Source organism: Corvus hawaiiensis, chromosome Z, assembly GCF_020740725.1.
Source record: "Corvus hawaiiensis isolate bCorHaw1 chromosome Z, bCorHaw1.pri.cur, whole genome shotgun sequence".
NCBI classification, from domain to species: domain Eukaryota; kingdom Metazoa; phylum Chordata; class Aves; order Passeriformes; family Corvidae; genus Corvus; species Corvus hawaiiensis.
Window position 1 is genome coordinate 525,415 of NC_063255.1, and position 16,227 is coordinate 541,641.

A 16,227-nucleotide genomic window follows, 5' to 3' on the forward strand; every position below is an offset into this window, starting at 1 on the left:
ACAAATTTTTAAAGCGTGTAGAGGTACACGTGTGTTCATCACACTTAGAAAGTGCCAAAGTACTTGTTTTTAAAACCAAGACTGCATGAATAGCTCTTCATGCAGCAAGGTCTCAGCCAACTAAACTAACAGGAACACTTAATTTGCTATTTGAAGGCTCTGATTTTAAAAAATCTTTCCAGCTGACGTAACAGTGAATTAAGAAACATGTGACAGTAAGATCTGAAAATATTACACTGGATGTAATCATAACTGAGAGCAAAGTTACACTAGATTAGAAATAAAGATGATTCGTGGCTTGCTCCAGAGAAATGCAGAACATTCCAGCACTAACAATGGAAGTGCTGCAGTTGGCTCTAGTCTGGCAGCCTTTGTAAGGCAATCCGTGTTTTACCAGCACACGTACTTTACCAGCACAGCACACTCAGCATTGTACTTACTGCAGTGCCAGCTGCTGTAGGACCAGGGGTGCTGTGACCCTCTTTACCAACACTCTGACTTTGTTCTTCAGGCCCACGTGTGACAAGAATCCTGAAGTGCTGCTGCCTCGTGTTTTGATCTGGTCTGATTTTAAACAAGCATCCCTGCCCTTGAGGCATCCGCTCTACTGAATTGCTTCTAGGTATTTCTGCCCTGTTCCTGCCATTTCCAGGCAGTTCCGAATTCAGCCCATCAGCTATGGGGCTAATTGCTTCTGCTGGTGGCTGGACAGGGTAGGAAGTACTCCTTTCCAGCCGTATCCGAGGGTACCTGACCAATCTGTCCCCTTTTGTTCCAGTAAAGCCAAAGTTACATCCACCTCCTGAGCCTGTACCACTTGTCTGTGGCTGCTGTAACTGGAGAACAAAGAACTTTTTCCCTGAATTTGCTGACAGATCCGGAACATGCTGCAGGGACCAACGCCGGGGTTCAGGGGTGGGAGCGTTATTTGGAGCCTCAGGACCAAAGGGAAGTACAGTAACTTGAGGCACATCCGCACTTGAGGCCCGATGCTGAATCCTCACACCACTTATGTTTAAACCTGAAGCCGCTTCACCTGCTTCTTCTCGTTGGGCAGCCAGCGAAGCCTCCTCACTCTGGTTATTAGTAGGAATACTACGAAATACTCTACGGTTACAGGAAACAGTTCCATCTGTCTGTTGCCCCAACTCTTCCATCGGCCTGGGTGGAGAACTTTCAGGAGTCACCTGCGGACTGCTCGGAGAAGAGTGGTTTTCAACAGGGGATGCATAATGCTCCCTGAAGTCCGAGAATTTACAGGGAAGCGTCTCCTCCGGAGATTCCAGGGCTGTGCACTCGTCGGTGCAGCCGTTGGCAGCTTTGCGCTGGAGCGAGATCTGCATGGACGAGCTCCTGGTGGGGCGCGTGTCGATGCCGTTCAGCAGCTGCGGGATAAACATGGATGTGCTCCTTTTCAAGGAGCCCACTTCTTGCAAATCTCCGTCACCGCCGTAATCCGCTCCGTGCCGCGAGAACGCGTGAGGGCTGCTTCTCCTCGGCAAGGTGTGGAATGCCATGAAAAAGTCATCTTCTCTCTCCCGGGCAAGGAACTCCGATTCAGGGGCTGTGTTGCTTCTCCCAGAGCCAAAATGAAACCGCAGCCGATGGGCCATGGTTTTACAGAGAGGGGAAAAGGAGAGGGAGAACAGCAACAATTCAGGCACTGCCAGAAGTTAAAAACCAAAGACATAAACTCGAAGAAAAAGTGTCCCATCTGCCAAACGGTTAGCACTGCAGCCCTGGGAGCGACAGATAGCAGAAATAGCCCAAGTGGCAAGCAGCATTCCAGGCATGATTGGGCAGGAGCAGTCAGCGCTCCTACACACACGGTGACATAGGGTAGGATGGTGGGAGTCACGTGGCCTGGTTCCCCCTCTCCAATGTAAGCGTGTGGCGAGTTTGTTTTTTCCTTTTTTTTTTTTTTTTTTTTTTTTTTTTTTTAATGCCAGCAAGAGCCTGAAACAGCACCTTCCCAGCTGCTCCTTTTCCATCAGGGAGGAGCGGCCCCAGCGGGACAGCTCTCGCAGCTGACTGAGGCAGCAAACACACTCAGCACTGCTATAAATCTAAACCACATCAGATTCACACGGCACACTTGGAGAAAGCACTCGCAGAAAAATGTAACTACAACAAAACCACTTCCATTTTGTGTTAAAAGTTTAAGTCAACACCACATGCAAATGAGGACAATTCTTTCAAGCATAACATTTTGGTGCGTTACAGCTCTGGCCTGTCATGGCAGAAGAGGAATAAATATAGCATGGTTATGCTTTCAATTTTAACCATGCTCATAACACAATTAAGCAACAACCTTTTTCCCTTTAAAAAGCCCCAGCAGCAACATAACCTGCACTGCTCTTTGAGTAACTACAAACAAAGCAACCATACCTATGGCAAAGACCTCTCACACAGTAAAACCAGCAGAAATGTGCAGGACAGCAGGACACAAAGCTCCTTTTCCAGATTTACCAGGCAGTACAGGTGAGGGAAAAGCAGAGCTGGGTGTTGCATGCCCATTTGTACTGATTTGTCTCAGACCCTGCACAGAACTGCCCGCTCCTGGCTGGCCTCCAGTGAGGGATTCAGCAATGCCACCACATGTGGCACTGCCAGCACGGAGCACAGTTATGTTCTCTGAGAGCCAGAAGAGCTCAGGAGAAGGACAGGCAGACAGGATAGACCAGAACATGAACCGGTCACCCTAAGTCGGCTCTGCTACAATGCAGATACTCAGTGCCCTGAGGGCACTCACACGTGAAGGGTGCGTGCACTTCTTAGCACACACCAGAAAAGAAAGTGGTTACCCATAAGCGCAGCTCCATCTCAGGGCCTGGACAGCTGTTCCCTGCAAGAACTGGAAAGCCTAAATCTTGTCAACAGCTCTGAAAATCTTTATGTGGCGGGTCAGTCCTCTGCCTAGACAAATGAAATCCACTTGCAAGCAGCTTGCTTTCAAAAGCCAGAAAATTACCAATCCCAAGAGCAATGGCAGCTCAAACTGATCAAACTGCCAGCAGCCAGCACAATCCCCATTTTTTTATGTGGATTATGAGCCACAACAAAAATGGGACTAGCTTCCACGCAGCAATGGTCCTGGAGATTGCCTTGCAGAAGCACAGGTGTTGGTATCATTTCATCTTATTTTTCAGCTAAAACGTATTACTCAAGAACACGTTCTCTGCACCCAAAATGAAGCTGCATCACATTTACTCTGTTGAGATTGGGGAACAGAAAGGCAAGGACACCTGCAGAGACAGAGTGCACTTTGGTAATTTGGGAAGCGGGAACAAAGTCCTTCCAATAAAAGCCATTTAAGTATTGACAATAAGTATGTCAGAGTAAAGCCAAAATAATCAGTTCAGTGTCTCCTCATTCTACAAACACAACCTGATGGAAGCCTGCTACTCCAAACCCCCCAAAGTAGTTGCCTTGCCATAGGCCTCCTGGAAGGAAAGCAATGGCTCCTAACCCCAGGTGCTGCCTTGGCCAGGAGGTTCCAAGCCCAAGGACAGACTGACTTTGGAGGTAGGACCAGAAGGAGACCACACACAAATTGGTTCAACAACAAAAAGTGCTGAAACTGCCAGGGTAAGGCCAGTACTGCACACCCAAACTTGAAAACCCAAAGGAATATGCCTGAAATGGGTATCCCAAACCTGTCATTCCCCAGCTGTCACTGTATACAAATTTTTCCTCTAACCCATGTCCCCGTTTCCCATGGCACCTTTGCGTTCCAATGGCACATGGCAGTTTGAACAGTGCAAGTGGTCATTTATGATCATTATATACAAATAAATACACTCCCAGTCAGCCCACTGTAGAGGCACAGTGCCACTGGTTCACCAATTTACTTCCTCCTGAGGAAAGATTGAGTCATTCGGCTTCCAAGTCCTCTTTCTCCCCAGATTACAGCTTGTGTGGTTTCCTTTGCTCTTTATTTATCAGCAAGTCAGAAGGCAAGAACCTGTTTGTTGAAGACAGATGTTTTTACACTGGGTTTTTTAAAATGAAAGCATCCTTGCAACTCTGATCCTAATTTTCAGAAAGTGAACAAGTTTAGTAAAGGTTGTACCGCCCCCAGCCCAGAGAACATTAATTCCTGAGCTCATGAACAGAGAGATGGTGTTACAATGTTCAAAAGGCAAACCCCCAAGAGCCATCCACCAGTGTGCCACTGCACCGGCATGTTTAACCCCAGATGTACAGAGAACACTGTCACTTATCCCACGAATCATAACTACAACAAAAGCAAGCAGAAGTCAGAGGTGAAAAGCCTCCTCCAGAAGAGCTACTGTATCGGCCAAATGCAGGCAGACTAAACCCACTAACATGTGAGCATTGTGAGGCAGAGAACTGAAACCCAACAGAGCATCATTCTGCCACGACCTCAAACCTTCACACGTGCCTCGTGAGCACAAGGTGCAGCTCTGGTAACCACCTCCCAAAGCAAGATGCAGAAGCATTAAAGGACTACAAAGGCACACTAAAATGGTCAGGGGCTGAAGGAGCTGCTTTATCAGCGACTAAAAAGGTCAGGACTTAATTGGTTTGCAGTGGAGAGGCCTACAGAAGGACAGAGTGAGGGTTTTGCAGTCAGAGGGCTGGGTGAGGAGGACTATTTTGGTCTGACCCAGCAGGGCACTACTTTAGTGCCCTTTTAGTCCCAAACCCAAATGGTTTTTATGCATCTATCCGCATTTCTTGGCACGCTCACTGAAACAACAGTCTAAAGACACCTTTAAGCTGTGTTGTATTTCCATCAGCTGCGGCACACAGAGCCTTGTGATTGGTGTAACACAACCAAGACAAGCACTCACCAGTCTGTTTTCATCAAACACCTCGAACAGGAGCCGATGGTTGGTTGGGTTTACCTGGGAGAAAATCCAAATGTCACCGGAAGTTCAGTAGCTGGACAATAACAGTATCTGCGTACTAGCTCAGGCAGCAATTAAACCAAGGCAACCAGGACAGGACTAACAGCTCTGATGTAAATCTTTACTTAAACTGGAGCACCAGAACCTTGCAGCAACTGGGAAGAGCCTGGCAGTTGACATGAAAGCTTTCATTTGCTGTGCTCAGTTACTGCATTTCCCTGGCAGAGGACCCCCAGTCCCAGGCTGGACAGATTATCAGGGCTCCTTCACTAAGTGATTGATTGATTTACGAGGAGCAGAGTTTTGCTGCATTTCCTTCAGAATTTCACATTCAGATATGTTTCTGACTGTCCATCGCTCACCATTCTCTAGCCCATTTAGCATACATGGTCTTGGAACACTCAACAGAAGTCTCCCCAACACCTGAAAACAGCAAATATACCTCCAGAGACTTATCTGCATTTACTTAAACTGAAGCAGAAAGACTGCCAACATTTAAAAGGACAAAAACAAACATAAAAAGAACTCTGTCAGGAAAACAAAACAGCTGCTATTCAACAACAAAAAGTTTTATAGTGTTTGATCCAGTTGATATATTTTTTCAGAAAGCCTTTGCAAGCCAGGTTACTATGACCAGCACATTTAATTAAGAAAATTTAGAAATAATATACCACGATGCACTGATAATGCTATGGGCTGGCAATGGACTTGTCAGTTTTGAGAAAATCAGAGAACTGTGACACACAAAATAGGGTCTAAATTACTTGATAGATCCCATTATTGCTTAGGACTGTCAAGATGTTTTAACAGAGCTTCTATGAACCATACCAGAGGTTTTGCAGCACTTTTGTGCATTCCCTTTCCCTGAGATTTTAGATTTGTATTACTTAGCTGCAAACCCCAGAAAAGCTGTTTGGTACATGGGTACAAATAAGCATTCCCCATGAAGCTGAAGCCCGTGCACTGAACATTCCACTGACGGCACTGCTCTCCCAGCTCCCATCCCAGCAGGCAGCTCCCCGCGTCCGGCACAACTCCCGCCCAGAACAATCTGCCACATCTGCCCTCGGGCAGCTGCTCGAGATTAATGCTTGAAACCCCCTGAAATTCTACCTGACCTGCTTTGGTGGAAGCTACAGCTACACTAAAATTCAACCATTCCTCTTTGGAAAAATATTGTCTGCAACTAAGTAGCGAAGTTACTGTCCTTCACATTTACACAATGGCAGGTTGTGAAACTGTTTCTAAGTAACCTGGTGCCAGCTCCTGCTGAGCATTCCATCCCTGCAGAAACACAACAGCAAGTACATCATGGCAAGCAGGTCTTTTAAGTAAACACATGAACAACAAATATAAAATAAGATTAGCTGTGCATGTCCTGATAATGACCGCAAATAAAGAGACACTTACTCTAAAATAAAACTCTTCATTCCATTTTGGGTTCAGTGTCTGTAAAAGAAACAACAGTATTTACATACTAAAGTTTCTTTAGGTTTTCTGGTTTGCAATTATAAAAACATGCATGAAAATGACAGTTTTCTAGGGAAATAAAAGAGAAAGAAAAGCATGTAATAAAAGAAATTGAAAAATATATTGCCATCTAGAAATTCTCTATTGAGTAAACCAAACGTGGGATGATAAAATTTGAGTCAGATGATCCTAAAATAGATGTTAAATATAAATAGAGTTTGATGATTAAAAGAAAAACCATTGAGAACCTATAGAAATAAAACCTGAAGACATTTCATACTCAAGATTAATTTAAACCCAAATTTTAAAAGAAGTATTTTTTAAACACAAAGGTAACTTTAAGGCTACAAAAATATGCTCAGACTTTTACTGTGAAAGAAACAGAAAAATAAAAAAAGAACAAAAGAAAAGGTTATTCCTTGGAATAGGTACAATATTATTCCAACCTCTTCCCAGCCCAAGGATTTTAATTTTAACAACCTGACTAAAATGCACAGAAAAAATGTGCATATAGATTGCAAGCTGAAGTGAGCTCAAGCATGACATAATAAATTGATAAAAAAAAAGAGATGAGAACTACAAACAGTAATTTGGACAATTCAAGCTTGGGTAAGTATAAAAACAATTGGACAATGTGTCCAATGTTTTTGTGCTCATGCCAAATCATTCCCTCATGCTCTCACACAGCAGAGATTTACGGGCAGAGCTGACAGGAAAAATTGGCTCTACACCCACGACAATTCTGTTCTAGCAGAGAAGGGGAATCTTGGCTGTTTATCTTACTCCTTGCTATAGATCCAATAGATTCCTCATGTGCAGGGCATGGGGGCTGACTATACTGCATCTCTCTACAAACTGGGAATACAGGACCTCATGGCAGAGCAGGAAATACTTCCGTAAAGAAAAGATCACTGTAAAGGGCAGGTGAATGGATGAGGGTAAGCGTAAGGATGGGGGTTGTGGGCACAAAGAAACTTCCAGCTTTTTTTCCCTGAAGGAGCACAAATGTATTCAGAAAAATATAAATTAAAATGAAGCAGTGAGAAAAACAATGCTACATTTTAAACACTTGTATTCTTCAAATGCTCCTGCTGTCAGCAAGAGAGGGTACATACAATTTACCAAAGCAAGGACTGCCTTAACACTGAATTTGAGGGCACTACTGCCCATTGATAACCCATTAATTCCTAATGATGCTTAACCACAAAGTTCAGGGAAATCTGATGGAAAGGCAGCAGTCTTTGGTAAATGCCTGGTAACTCACAGAAATTTCTTCCATCTTTACAGGTCCCACTCTTAGTGGGCCGAGGCTGAAAGTGCAAAGACCTGAGTGCCACCAAAGGAGAAGGAATTGCAGCAGTAGCTCCATACAGGACGTGAGCAGGGCAACAATAACAGAAACTCAACCTCAAGAAGAGCTACATCCTAAAAAGGGCAAGTGCTGCACAAAGGACTGCCAGGAGCCAAGCTGAGCTGGACCTTCCTCGGGTACTCCAGAAGGGTTTTCAACCCTACACAGAAAATGAGGACATGGAGATAAATGATGCTCCTGAGCACTGGAGCTCAATGGGGAGACTGAGCATTCTCAGAGACGGAAAACTATTTTTAATATTCCATATGGGAAAGGTAGAAGTCTTCGGAGCTCAGCGCAGTCAAGGTGAAGAAGAAACTGGATAATTTTCATCCAAACTTTTAAATTCCAGCAGGAATTTAAAGAACACACTGACCATGTTACAGGATCAGAAGGCAGCAACCAGCAAATCCAGCTTTCCCTACTTCAGAGACATCCTTTCCAGCAGGGCATTCCAAACACAGCTCCAAAAGGAAGTACAATGCATTAACCAAACCTTACAGCTGGATTAACAATGGAGGGAGATAAATCAAAACAAAAAGCCTCAGAAATTCAACCCAGGTAGGTCATGCCACATGAAGCTGACATTCTTCTGGTAACTTTATTTTTTCAGAGTAAGAAAACAATGTGCATTTAACCCCTTTGGCTGTAATGAAGCACTCTGAGAGGCACAGTCCAGCTGTGCAGTAGGATACAGATCAGACAACAGCACAGGTCATGGAAAAGGAGAACAAAAAAGGGACACTGCAGTTCCTTTTGCTTTCCCAAAGGCACTCCTGGCAAGGCAGTGCCACACAAAGTTACCCATTCAACTGAGGAACACAAAAATGAGGAAAAAAATGAGAAACTTGTGAAGGGTTAGACACAGTTACAGAGCTGAAGGAGGTAACTGCCAGTCAGTCATTCCTCAGATTGATTGTACTCAGTACATTTTTATTAATGATTTTAACTCAAAACCAAGATAAGCTAATGGTGTTTGCTATTTACAAAATAGAGAGAGGACTGCAAATTGCACAGGAAGAACTCTGCCTTGAGATGAAATTTAACAATTCAAACCAGAAATTACCAACTACAACTTTCCAACATATGAGATAATACCACTGTTACAGAAATGACTGAGAACATCCAGGCTTTAAGTGACTCAGTGAGACGAAACAGTGAAAAAAGGCAGATGCAGTCCTGGCAATGAAACAAGCACCAACGGCTAACCAGGACATCTTTGAAAAATTCCTTTTCCACATCAAATATGCCCTGGTTCCAGGACAAGTTCTGCTTGGATCTTACACACCTCCAGGATTCCACAGTGGTCTTCTCATGACACCTAATGTCCTGGTTTTAGAACCACATCATCCTGGTTTGTGTTTTCAATAACAAAATTCTCCTCACTATTCTGTTTTGCAGCAATGATTTCAACTGAAGCCCTGTTGATTCTAAATACCTCCATAAAAAATGACAACTCATTATTTTCCCTTTTCATATAGCTTATGATTTTTTTTCTCTCTGCCACCAATATCAGCAAATTCAAAAAATATATATATTCTTACAAAATCTTAGGTCCTGATAATGACAAATATCCCCGGTGGAATTTTGTTTGTGAGGATTGAAATTAAGAAATGAAATAAAACTCAATTTTGGTTCTACCTGAAAATGTAAGAATTCCCAGGCTTTTCTTACAGCATATCTTCTGTCATCTGGTTGTTTTAAATTCCCATATTAAGAAAATAATTTTGAAAATGGAAATTCTGAACAGACATATTAAAGAACGATCATTTTTGCTAAAAGTCAGATAGATGATAATTAAAGCAGAATTTCTCAGTCCTTTATTTCAGCCATGTCTTTCAGTGAAATACGAATTTGATAAAAGAACCTGTGAATGGCACAGTGGGATTTGATAAGCCAAGCTTTAGGGAACAATATGGAACATGTTAGGTGGTGTCTCCAGGCCAGACACAATGAGGTTGCAGGCACTCGTTCTCTCATTTCGGTTTGGAGAAAAACCACATTATCCAGTTGCTATACATGTACATAACGATTTTAATTAGTGCTGCATTATGTTATACAATTGTGTGCCAGCGTTCTTAATCACTCCAAAGCCATGGAATTAAAAAGAGTATCTACATACCTTTTTGATAGTTTTTGTCTGCACAAGAGCAAGTTCTCTGTTCTCATCTGCTACATACAAGGAAAGTTTCACATATGGGTCACTGCAAAAGAAGATGTAAGATTTAATGGCCTATAATTGTACAGCCAAAGAGCATTGCAGAAGGAATTTTTCATTTAACTGGATGACAACAGCACCTCCAAACACTTCTAGTGGAATTGTCTTCAGTGAAACCTCGGAACTCTAGTAAGCTGCTCACACATTGAAAATGAGTGTTGGAATGTGCTCAGTTAAACACTGCCCATGACAGCAGAGATCATTCCCTGCAGCTCTGTCCCTGCTGGGGGCAAGAACTGCCTGCTCCCACACAGCTCCTGCCCACGAGCACGCCCATGGTAGTCCATTAAAACCAGTCAGGGAAAAATAGGAGCCATGAGGTTTGGAAGGGACTGGCTGTAACTAACCCCTGGAGGCTGACTGGAAGTGCAACTGGAAGTATTTTGAAGCAGTGGTTATAATTGTTTTGAGCCATAAAACCAAGCTGCAGTGATTCAGACAGACAGGGCAGTGAGCAACCTGCTCCAGTGGAAGGTGCTCCTGCCCACGGCAGAGGGTGGAATTGAGATGGTCTTTAAGGCCCCTCCCAACACAAACCATTCCATGGTTCTGTGCTCTAAACTGGGAGAAACAGCATCCTGCAGGAACAGATGAACTTCACATGGGTACAATGTCAGGAAGTGGAACTGGAGCAGAGCCTCTGCTTGAAGGGAGGAAATGGGTGCCTGAGTAAAACCAGGACCCTGACCTGCTCTGGTGCTTCCCTCTCAAGGCTGCAGCACACTCAGCTTAATGCTGATCCAAAGTTTCTTGAAAGCATCAACAAGAGACACTCACAATACCACCAGACACCCAGATTACCAACCAAGTCATCGAAATATTCTCTGATAGTTTTTAAATTTAAGGAACTATTTTGTGACAGTATCACTACAGAACAATCAGTGCTTGCATGTTCATTATACTGGAAACTCCATGTACTTGGAATATAAAGTGCCACAAAGGTGGAAACACGAATAAACAAGACATCATGTTGGATTGATTATTTCTATCAGTACGTGCATATAAATGCACCTGCTTAAACTGCAATTAAGTTCAGCATTAAGCACCAAGGTTTAGAAGAAAGCAAAGCATCACTTTGATTATAAAGAAATGCTGATGCTGCTTTGAATTGCTTGATGTACCGTGCTAATATTTACAGGTATCCCCCCAGATTTAGGATATCAATCCATACTTGGGCAATGTTGTTTTCAGGAGCCCTTAGAAATACTACAATTTTTTAGTGCTAAAATTTTTTAGGATGAATCTTCTGCCTACAGAAAATGAAAACCATGGAAGTGGCACAGATGATTTTTTTTCCCATCTATTTCTATTTTAAAAAAATAGAGAATAATTAAGTTTATTACAAATTTCAGTAAGGAAATTTTGCCTTTACTGAACAGACTACTGACATGTCTGCCTGCTCTAAAAGCAGGACAGAGTGCGTCAGACTGAGCTGTCTAGCCAAGCTCTCGGTCCTGAGGGTGAGGCTGCAGTTTACTCGAACAATTGGATATTTGAGACTGTTTACTTCCACACAGTTGTTTACTTAAAACAAACACGTAGCAAAACAGAGACTGGAGGCCAAGGAAAGCTGACACTGCCCCAGGTGGAGCAGTGCCACACAGCCCTGCACTGCGGCCACTTGCTCTGCCCCCCAGGTTGCCCACCCCCGGTGGCAGAACAGCTCTTCACAGAGCTTGCACGGGAACGCTGCAGAGGAGGGGTACCAGTTGAAGGCAATGGGCCATGAGGAATGCAGGGGTCCCTTCCCAGCCCCATCAGGCCATGGGGAACACAGAAGTCATCAGTACAGTCAGACAGTTCTTCACGCTGCAGTTACAGGAGCTCTTAGTGACTAGAAAGCACCTGATCAATACTAAAATTCTTACGTGTAGAAGTCAGTAAATAAAAAACATCATAAAGCTTTTAAGAAACTTATTACTTAGAATCAGGCTCAGATTCTAACAACTAAATAAGCAATCTAATTTGCAAGTGCCATTAACTGAGCAGCTTCAGGTGAAATCCAGGGGTCTGGACAGCCCCAGTTATTTGGATCCTGGTCTGCCATCTGCTCTGCAGGTAACACAACCGCTGCTCCCGGGATCCATACAGCTACCAGGAAAATAACACAGAGCAGCTGAGACTTCCTAGGGAGCAGACATTGTAACTGACAAACTGCTGAAGGAATCGGAGAATGGGCAAAGAATGGAAGAAGGCAGAACCCCAATTAAGAACATAACTACAGCAGCAAAACAAAATGACTGGGATCCCAGAGAACAGACACTACATGTCAAAGCAGCAGCAGAAACACTGAGGGAACTTTACCATGGTTAATTGCACCCTGAAAACCCAACTAACAGCAAGTATTCCAGATAAACACGGCATCTTCGCAAGGGAAAATCAGTACTGACATGGAAGAGTTATTAGACAAAAACATGAACATCAGTAAAATTGAGGAAAACTTGCAAAACAAAGAAATAAAGCATCTGGTCTGTTAAAATTCAGTGGAAAACCTATCCACAAATTGGAATGAAAAAGACACGAAGACAAGCAGTAAAATACCAGATTCCTGTCTGACAGCAATGTCTGCAGATGTGTAAAAGGAAGAAAATCCTGATGGTTCAGGTGTCAGAAGACACAGTAATAAATAAGACCTGCTGAAAGCACAAAAAAACCCCAACAAACCAACAAGACGAGTTTGGACAATGCTCTCAGGCACATGGTGAGATTCTTGGGATGTCCTCTGCAGGGCCAGGAGCTGGGACTCGATGATCCTGATGGGTCCCTTCCAACTCAACATATTCTATGGTTCTATGATTCTAACTTTTGAGCACAGAAAGCAGACTTGGATCGGTCTGGAGTTGTACCTGCCAGATATTCTCACCCTGAAATTGACTGATTAAAAGCAGGGGAGACAGGGATTAAAATGAAACACTGCTTTCTTGACTCTCCTCTGGCAGACACTCCTCAAGAAATCACTATAAACCCTCCCCTTATGGCACTCCTGAAAAGCACCATTCCAAGTGATGCATGAATACTTTCATTGTGCTCTAAATACAAGTGGAAAATAAAGCAGCTCATCCCACAGTTCCTTGTGAATGTCAGTCTCAGACCTGAACTGCTGACTTGCATCAGGATTTAAAAGGGGATGCTGGAAAAACTTAGGAGCGTGACACTGGATGAGCAGAGTGAAGCCCTTCCACTCATGTGGATGACACCATGTATATGACACATGGAACCAACCGTTCTGCACTTTGCTAGGAAAACTTGCTGCAGAGGTTGCTTTGAGGAAAAGTACTGGGTTTGCCTGGGGAAGAGGATAAAGAACTAAAGGTGGAAATGTTGCAAAACAGAAAACTACAAGTAGAAAACTTTCTCTATATGAATTTTTACACCGGTACCAGTGTTAAAATGCCATCTTAATGAAACCTGCAGCACAACAAATTGACAGCCATGGACTGCTAGGAAGCTGTTAATGTAGGAAATATCCAGGTGGAATCTACGGGGTGTTCTGGTAGAACCCCTGCAATACCAGAAAATGGATACAGAAAATGAACCGCAAGCCTGGAGCCTGGGGACACTACAGATGGCCAGCCCATACCCAGAGTTACACTGGCAGCACTCAAACAGTATTGCATCCACAGGGACACCAACACCAGGACATGACAGACTGACAGAGAGCCACCCAATGCAGCGAGGTCGCTGTGCCCAAGAGGTGACCCAACTGTAGTGCGGGACATCATAAACCTACATTGAGGGCAACAAAGAGAACACCCTCTACCTGGGAGGGTATTCCTCACTGAAAGAGAAGCTGGTTTTGCAGTGAAGGCTTACTGGGGAGGGGAAATACAGGTTTCTTTTACCCACTATAGGGCTCCTTCTATCCAGATAGCTCCTTCTATCCAGGTAATAAATCTTTGTAATAAAATGCAACAACAAAATACAAGGCAGGTAAAACCCGCTCCATGTGCAGTGAAGGCACAGCTATACTCAATCTGAAAGGTACAGTATTTAATGCTTTACACTTCTTACACCTGACAATGCCATCACACAGGAGAAGTCAGTGCATATATTCATATGTATTATCAGACATTCAAAGGACCAAGTAGTGTTTAAAAGAGAAACGAGCCCAGTCACCATCACACCAGTGACTGGAGATGAAGGGGAGTTGATTTGTGGAACATCTATCTAAAATGCTCCTCGCTATAAAATTGAAAATTATAAAAGCACTAAATCTCATCTATCCCAACATGATCGGCCAAAACCTAAAGAGAACATCGGTGCCTGCCAAGATCAGGAGAACCTTGAAGCTGATAACAGCTCTCTGGAGAATAAAAGGGAATCCTAAGAAAATGATGCTAATAATGAAAGTTATGTTAATCATAATCACAAGTTAGTACAAAGAGAGTTTGGCAGAACAACAGCCATCAAAACAATCTGAGGTCTTAAGAAATCCTTTTTCTGACCTCTGGAATCCCTCAGACATCCAGAACTAGCTATTTGCCACGTATTTGCCACCTTGCAGTGTATGGCATTTTCTTAAAGCTCAAGCAATTGTAGATACATAATTATCATCTTTCATGTGAATCTTTGCATGAAAAGGCAGCTTCCAGCTCTTCTTCTGGAAGACAACAAAAGCACTGATGACTTAAAAACTCCAGCAAAAAATCTTAAGGAAGATCAGCCTCCTTTAAAAATCACATTACTTTGGAGCAGTGTGAAACTGGGGCCCATGAATAGTTTCGTATTTGTTCACTTGAGTCTGGAATCACATTTGCTCTATACTTTTGAAACAGTTTTGAAAGCAAGTCTCAAACTAGCTTCTGCCAGTGACATGATGTATTATTTACTTATTTTAAGCTCCAAAAGAAGGGGGTGGAGAGCACAGGCACACGTGAAAGAACAATGGAACTACTAAGGCCTACATGGCTCTATTTTTATTTTAAAAGCTGAAACCGCCTCCCCACATATAAAATTTAGTAACAGTTGTTATGCAAGTGCGTGAATGCCAGGCTTGTCATGTGCGGGCAAACTTTGCATTTCAAAATAGCCTGACTGGTTTCTGTGGAACAGTCTTGCACCAGATAATTTTGCTGCTGTAAGAAACACAAAACCATTCCCTTTGTGCTGCCCCTTTTCTGCCTCACATATGTGAAAGAACTGATCAACAGCTCCTGTAATTCTGGCTACAGAAATACCAGCACACTCCAACACAAAGGCAGAGAAGCCTCTTCCCTGAAGCCACATCCCAATCTGATTCTTTCCCTGGTCTTGAGGGGTCCTCTATTCGGCTATCAGTTAATCTTCATCCATCCCCTTTTCCCACCCCCTCAACCCATCCAATCTACCTGCGTTCTCATCAGTGCAGGTATACACAGAAAAACATCCTCACTGAGCCCTTAAGGCACGTGCCTCCCTGTACACCCGAGTCAGAGAAGTTGAATGTTTCAACATTCCCCAAAATGATCACCTTCAGATTTCTGTCAAGAACAGTGAAAGACCTCAGGCCACCTCCTTCCCATGGCACTGGGATGGCTGAGGGCTCTGGGTTTGCCTGGTTTGGGGGTCCCTCCACCTGTGGGCAGGTACAGAGGCAGACGTGTCCAGGTGCCCACGGCAGCTCAGCACTGAAGGAGCCAACCTGCTCTGCACGGACACTCCAGTAAATCTGCAGACTGCAGCCTGTACTACTGGAAATGTGCTTTTACAGACAACATGCCTTCAAGACCACCATTTACAAATTCAGATCAGTAACATACACCATCTTCAAGAACATTCATCTCAAGGAATCTCCAGAAAATTATGGGAGCCCCATGGACAGCAGTTAATATCAGGGCTGAAAAGCAGGTTATGCTTGGCGAGAGGAAATTCTGTGAACCCAAAAATGTTTTTCAGAACAATTTAAACACACTTAGAGAAACTCTGTCTGTGCGTGCACTTAGTGGAGCTTAAAAAGTTCCAAAGATTTTTTTAAATTCCAAGGTTTTGCTTAGTCACTTTCAGATTCAAAGAAATGAGGGAAACAAAGCCCAAAACATGCATCATTTAAAAAGATTAGAATTATAATGAGATACTTCTAACCAAGTTTTACAGAGAGCAGTAAAGACAACGTTCTAAGGCAGAACCTCTTACAGTCACTATCATTTTATCCCAATAACCATTGCCCCAGTGACTTTCCCCACTCCTGCACTGTAAGAAGGGAGAAGTACAATAAGAGTACACAGCAATTAACTACAAGGAATGCTCCAGAGCATACCGGCTGTGTGTGCTCCCTGGTTTTATTTTAGCACGAGCCCTCTGGGTTTCATCTTTCTCCCTGTACTGAGTAACATCCA

At 43.5% G+C, this 16,227-nt stretch overlaps 1 protein-coding gene across 8 annotated transcripts in view; it reads right to left on the reverse strand.

Moving 5' to 3' along the window:
• The window catches only part of NEDD4L (NEDD4 like E3 ubiquitin protein ligase), a 103,813-nt gene that overhangs the window by 46,319 nt on the left and 41,267 nt on the right, over positions 1-16,227 (reverse strand). For 3 of the 8 annotated variants that reach the window (XM_048290901.1, XM_048290903.1, XM_048290902.1), the window contains 3 exons: positions 9,818-9,899; positions 6,285-6,323; positions 4,818-4,871 (listed from right to left, as the gene is read on the reverse strand). In XM_048290901.1, the coding sequence (XP_048146858.1) occupies positions 4,818-4,871; positions 6,285-6,323; positions 9,818-9,899 (175 nt within the window). Of the gene's footprint in view, positions 1-440; positions 1,865-4,817; positions 4,872-6,284; positions 6,324-9,817; positions 9,900-16,227 lie in introns of those variants that run through there. The other 5 variants (XM_048290896.1, XM_048290897.1, XM_048290898.1 and 2 more) reach the window with 5 other exon arrangements.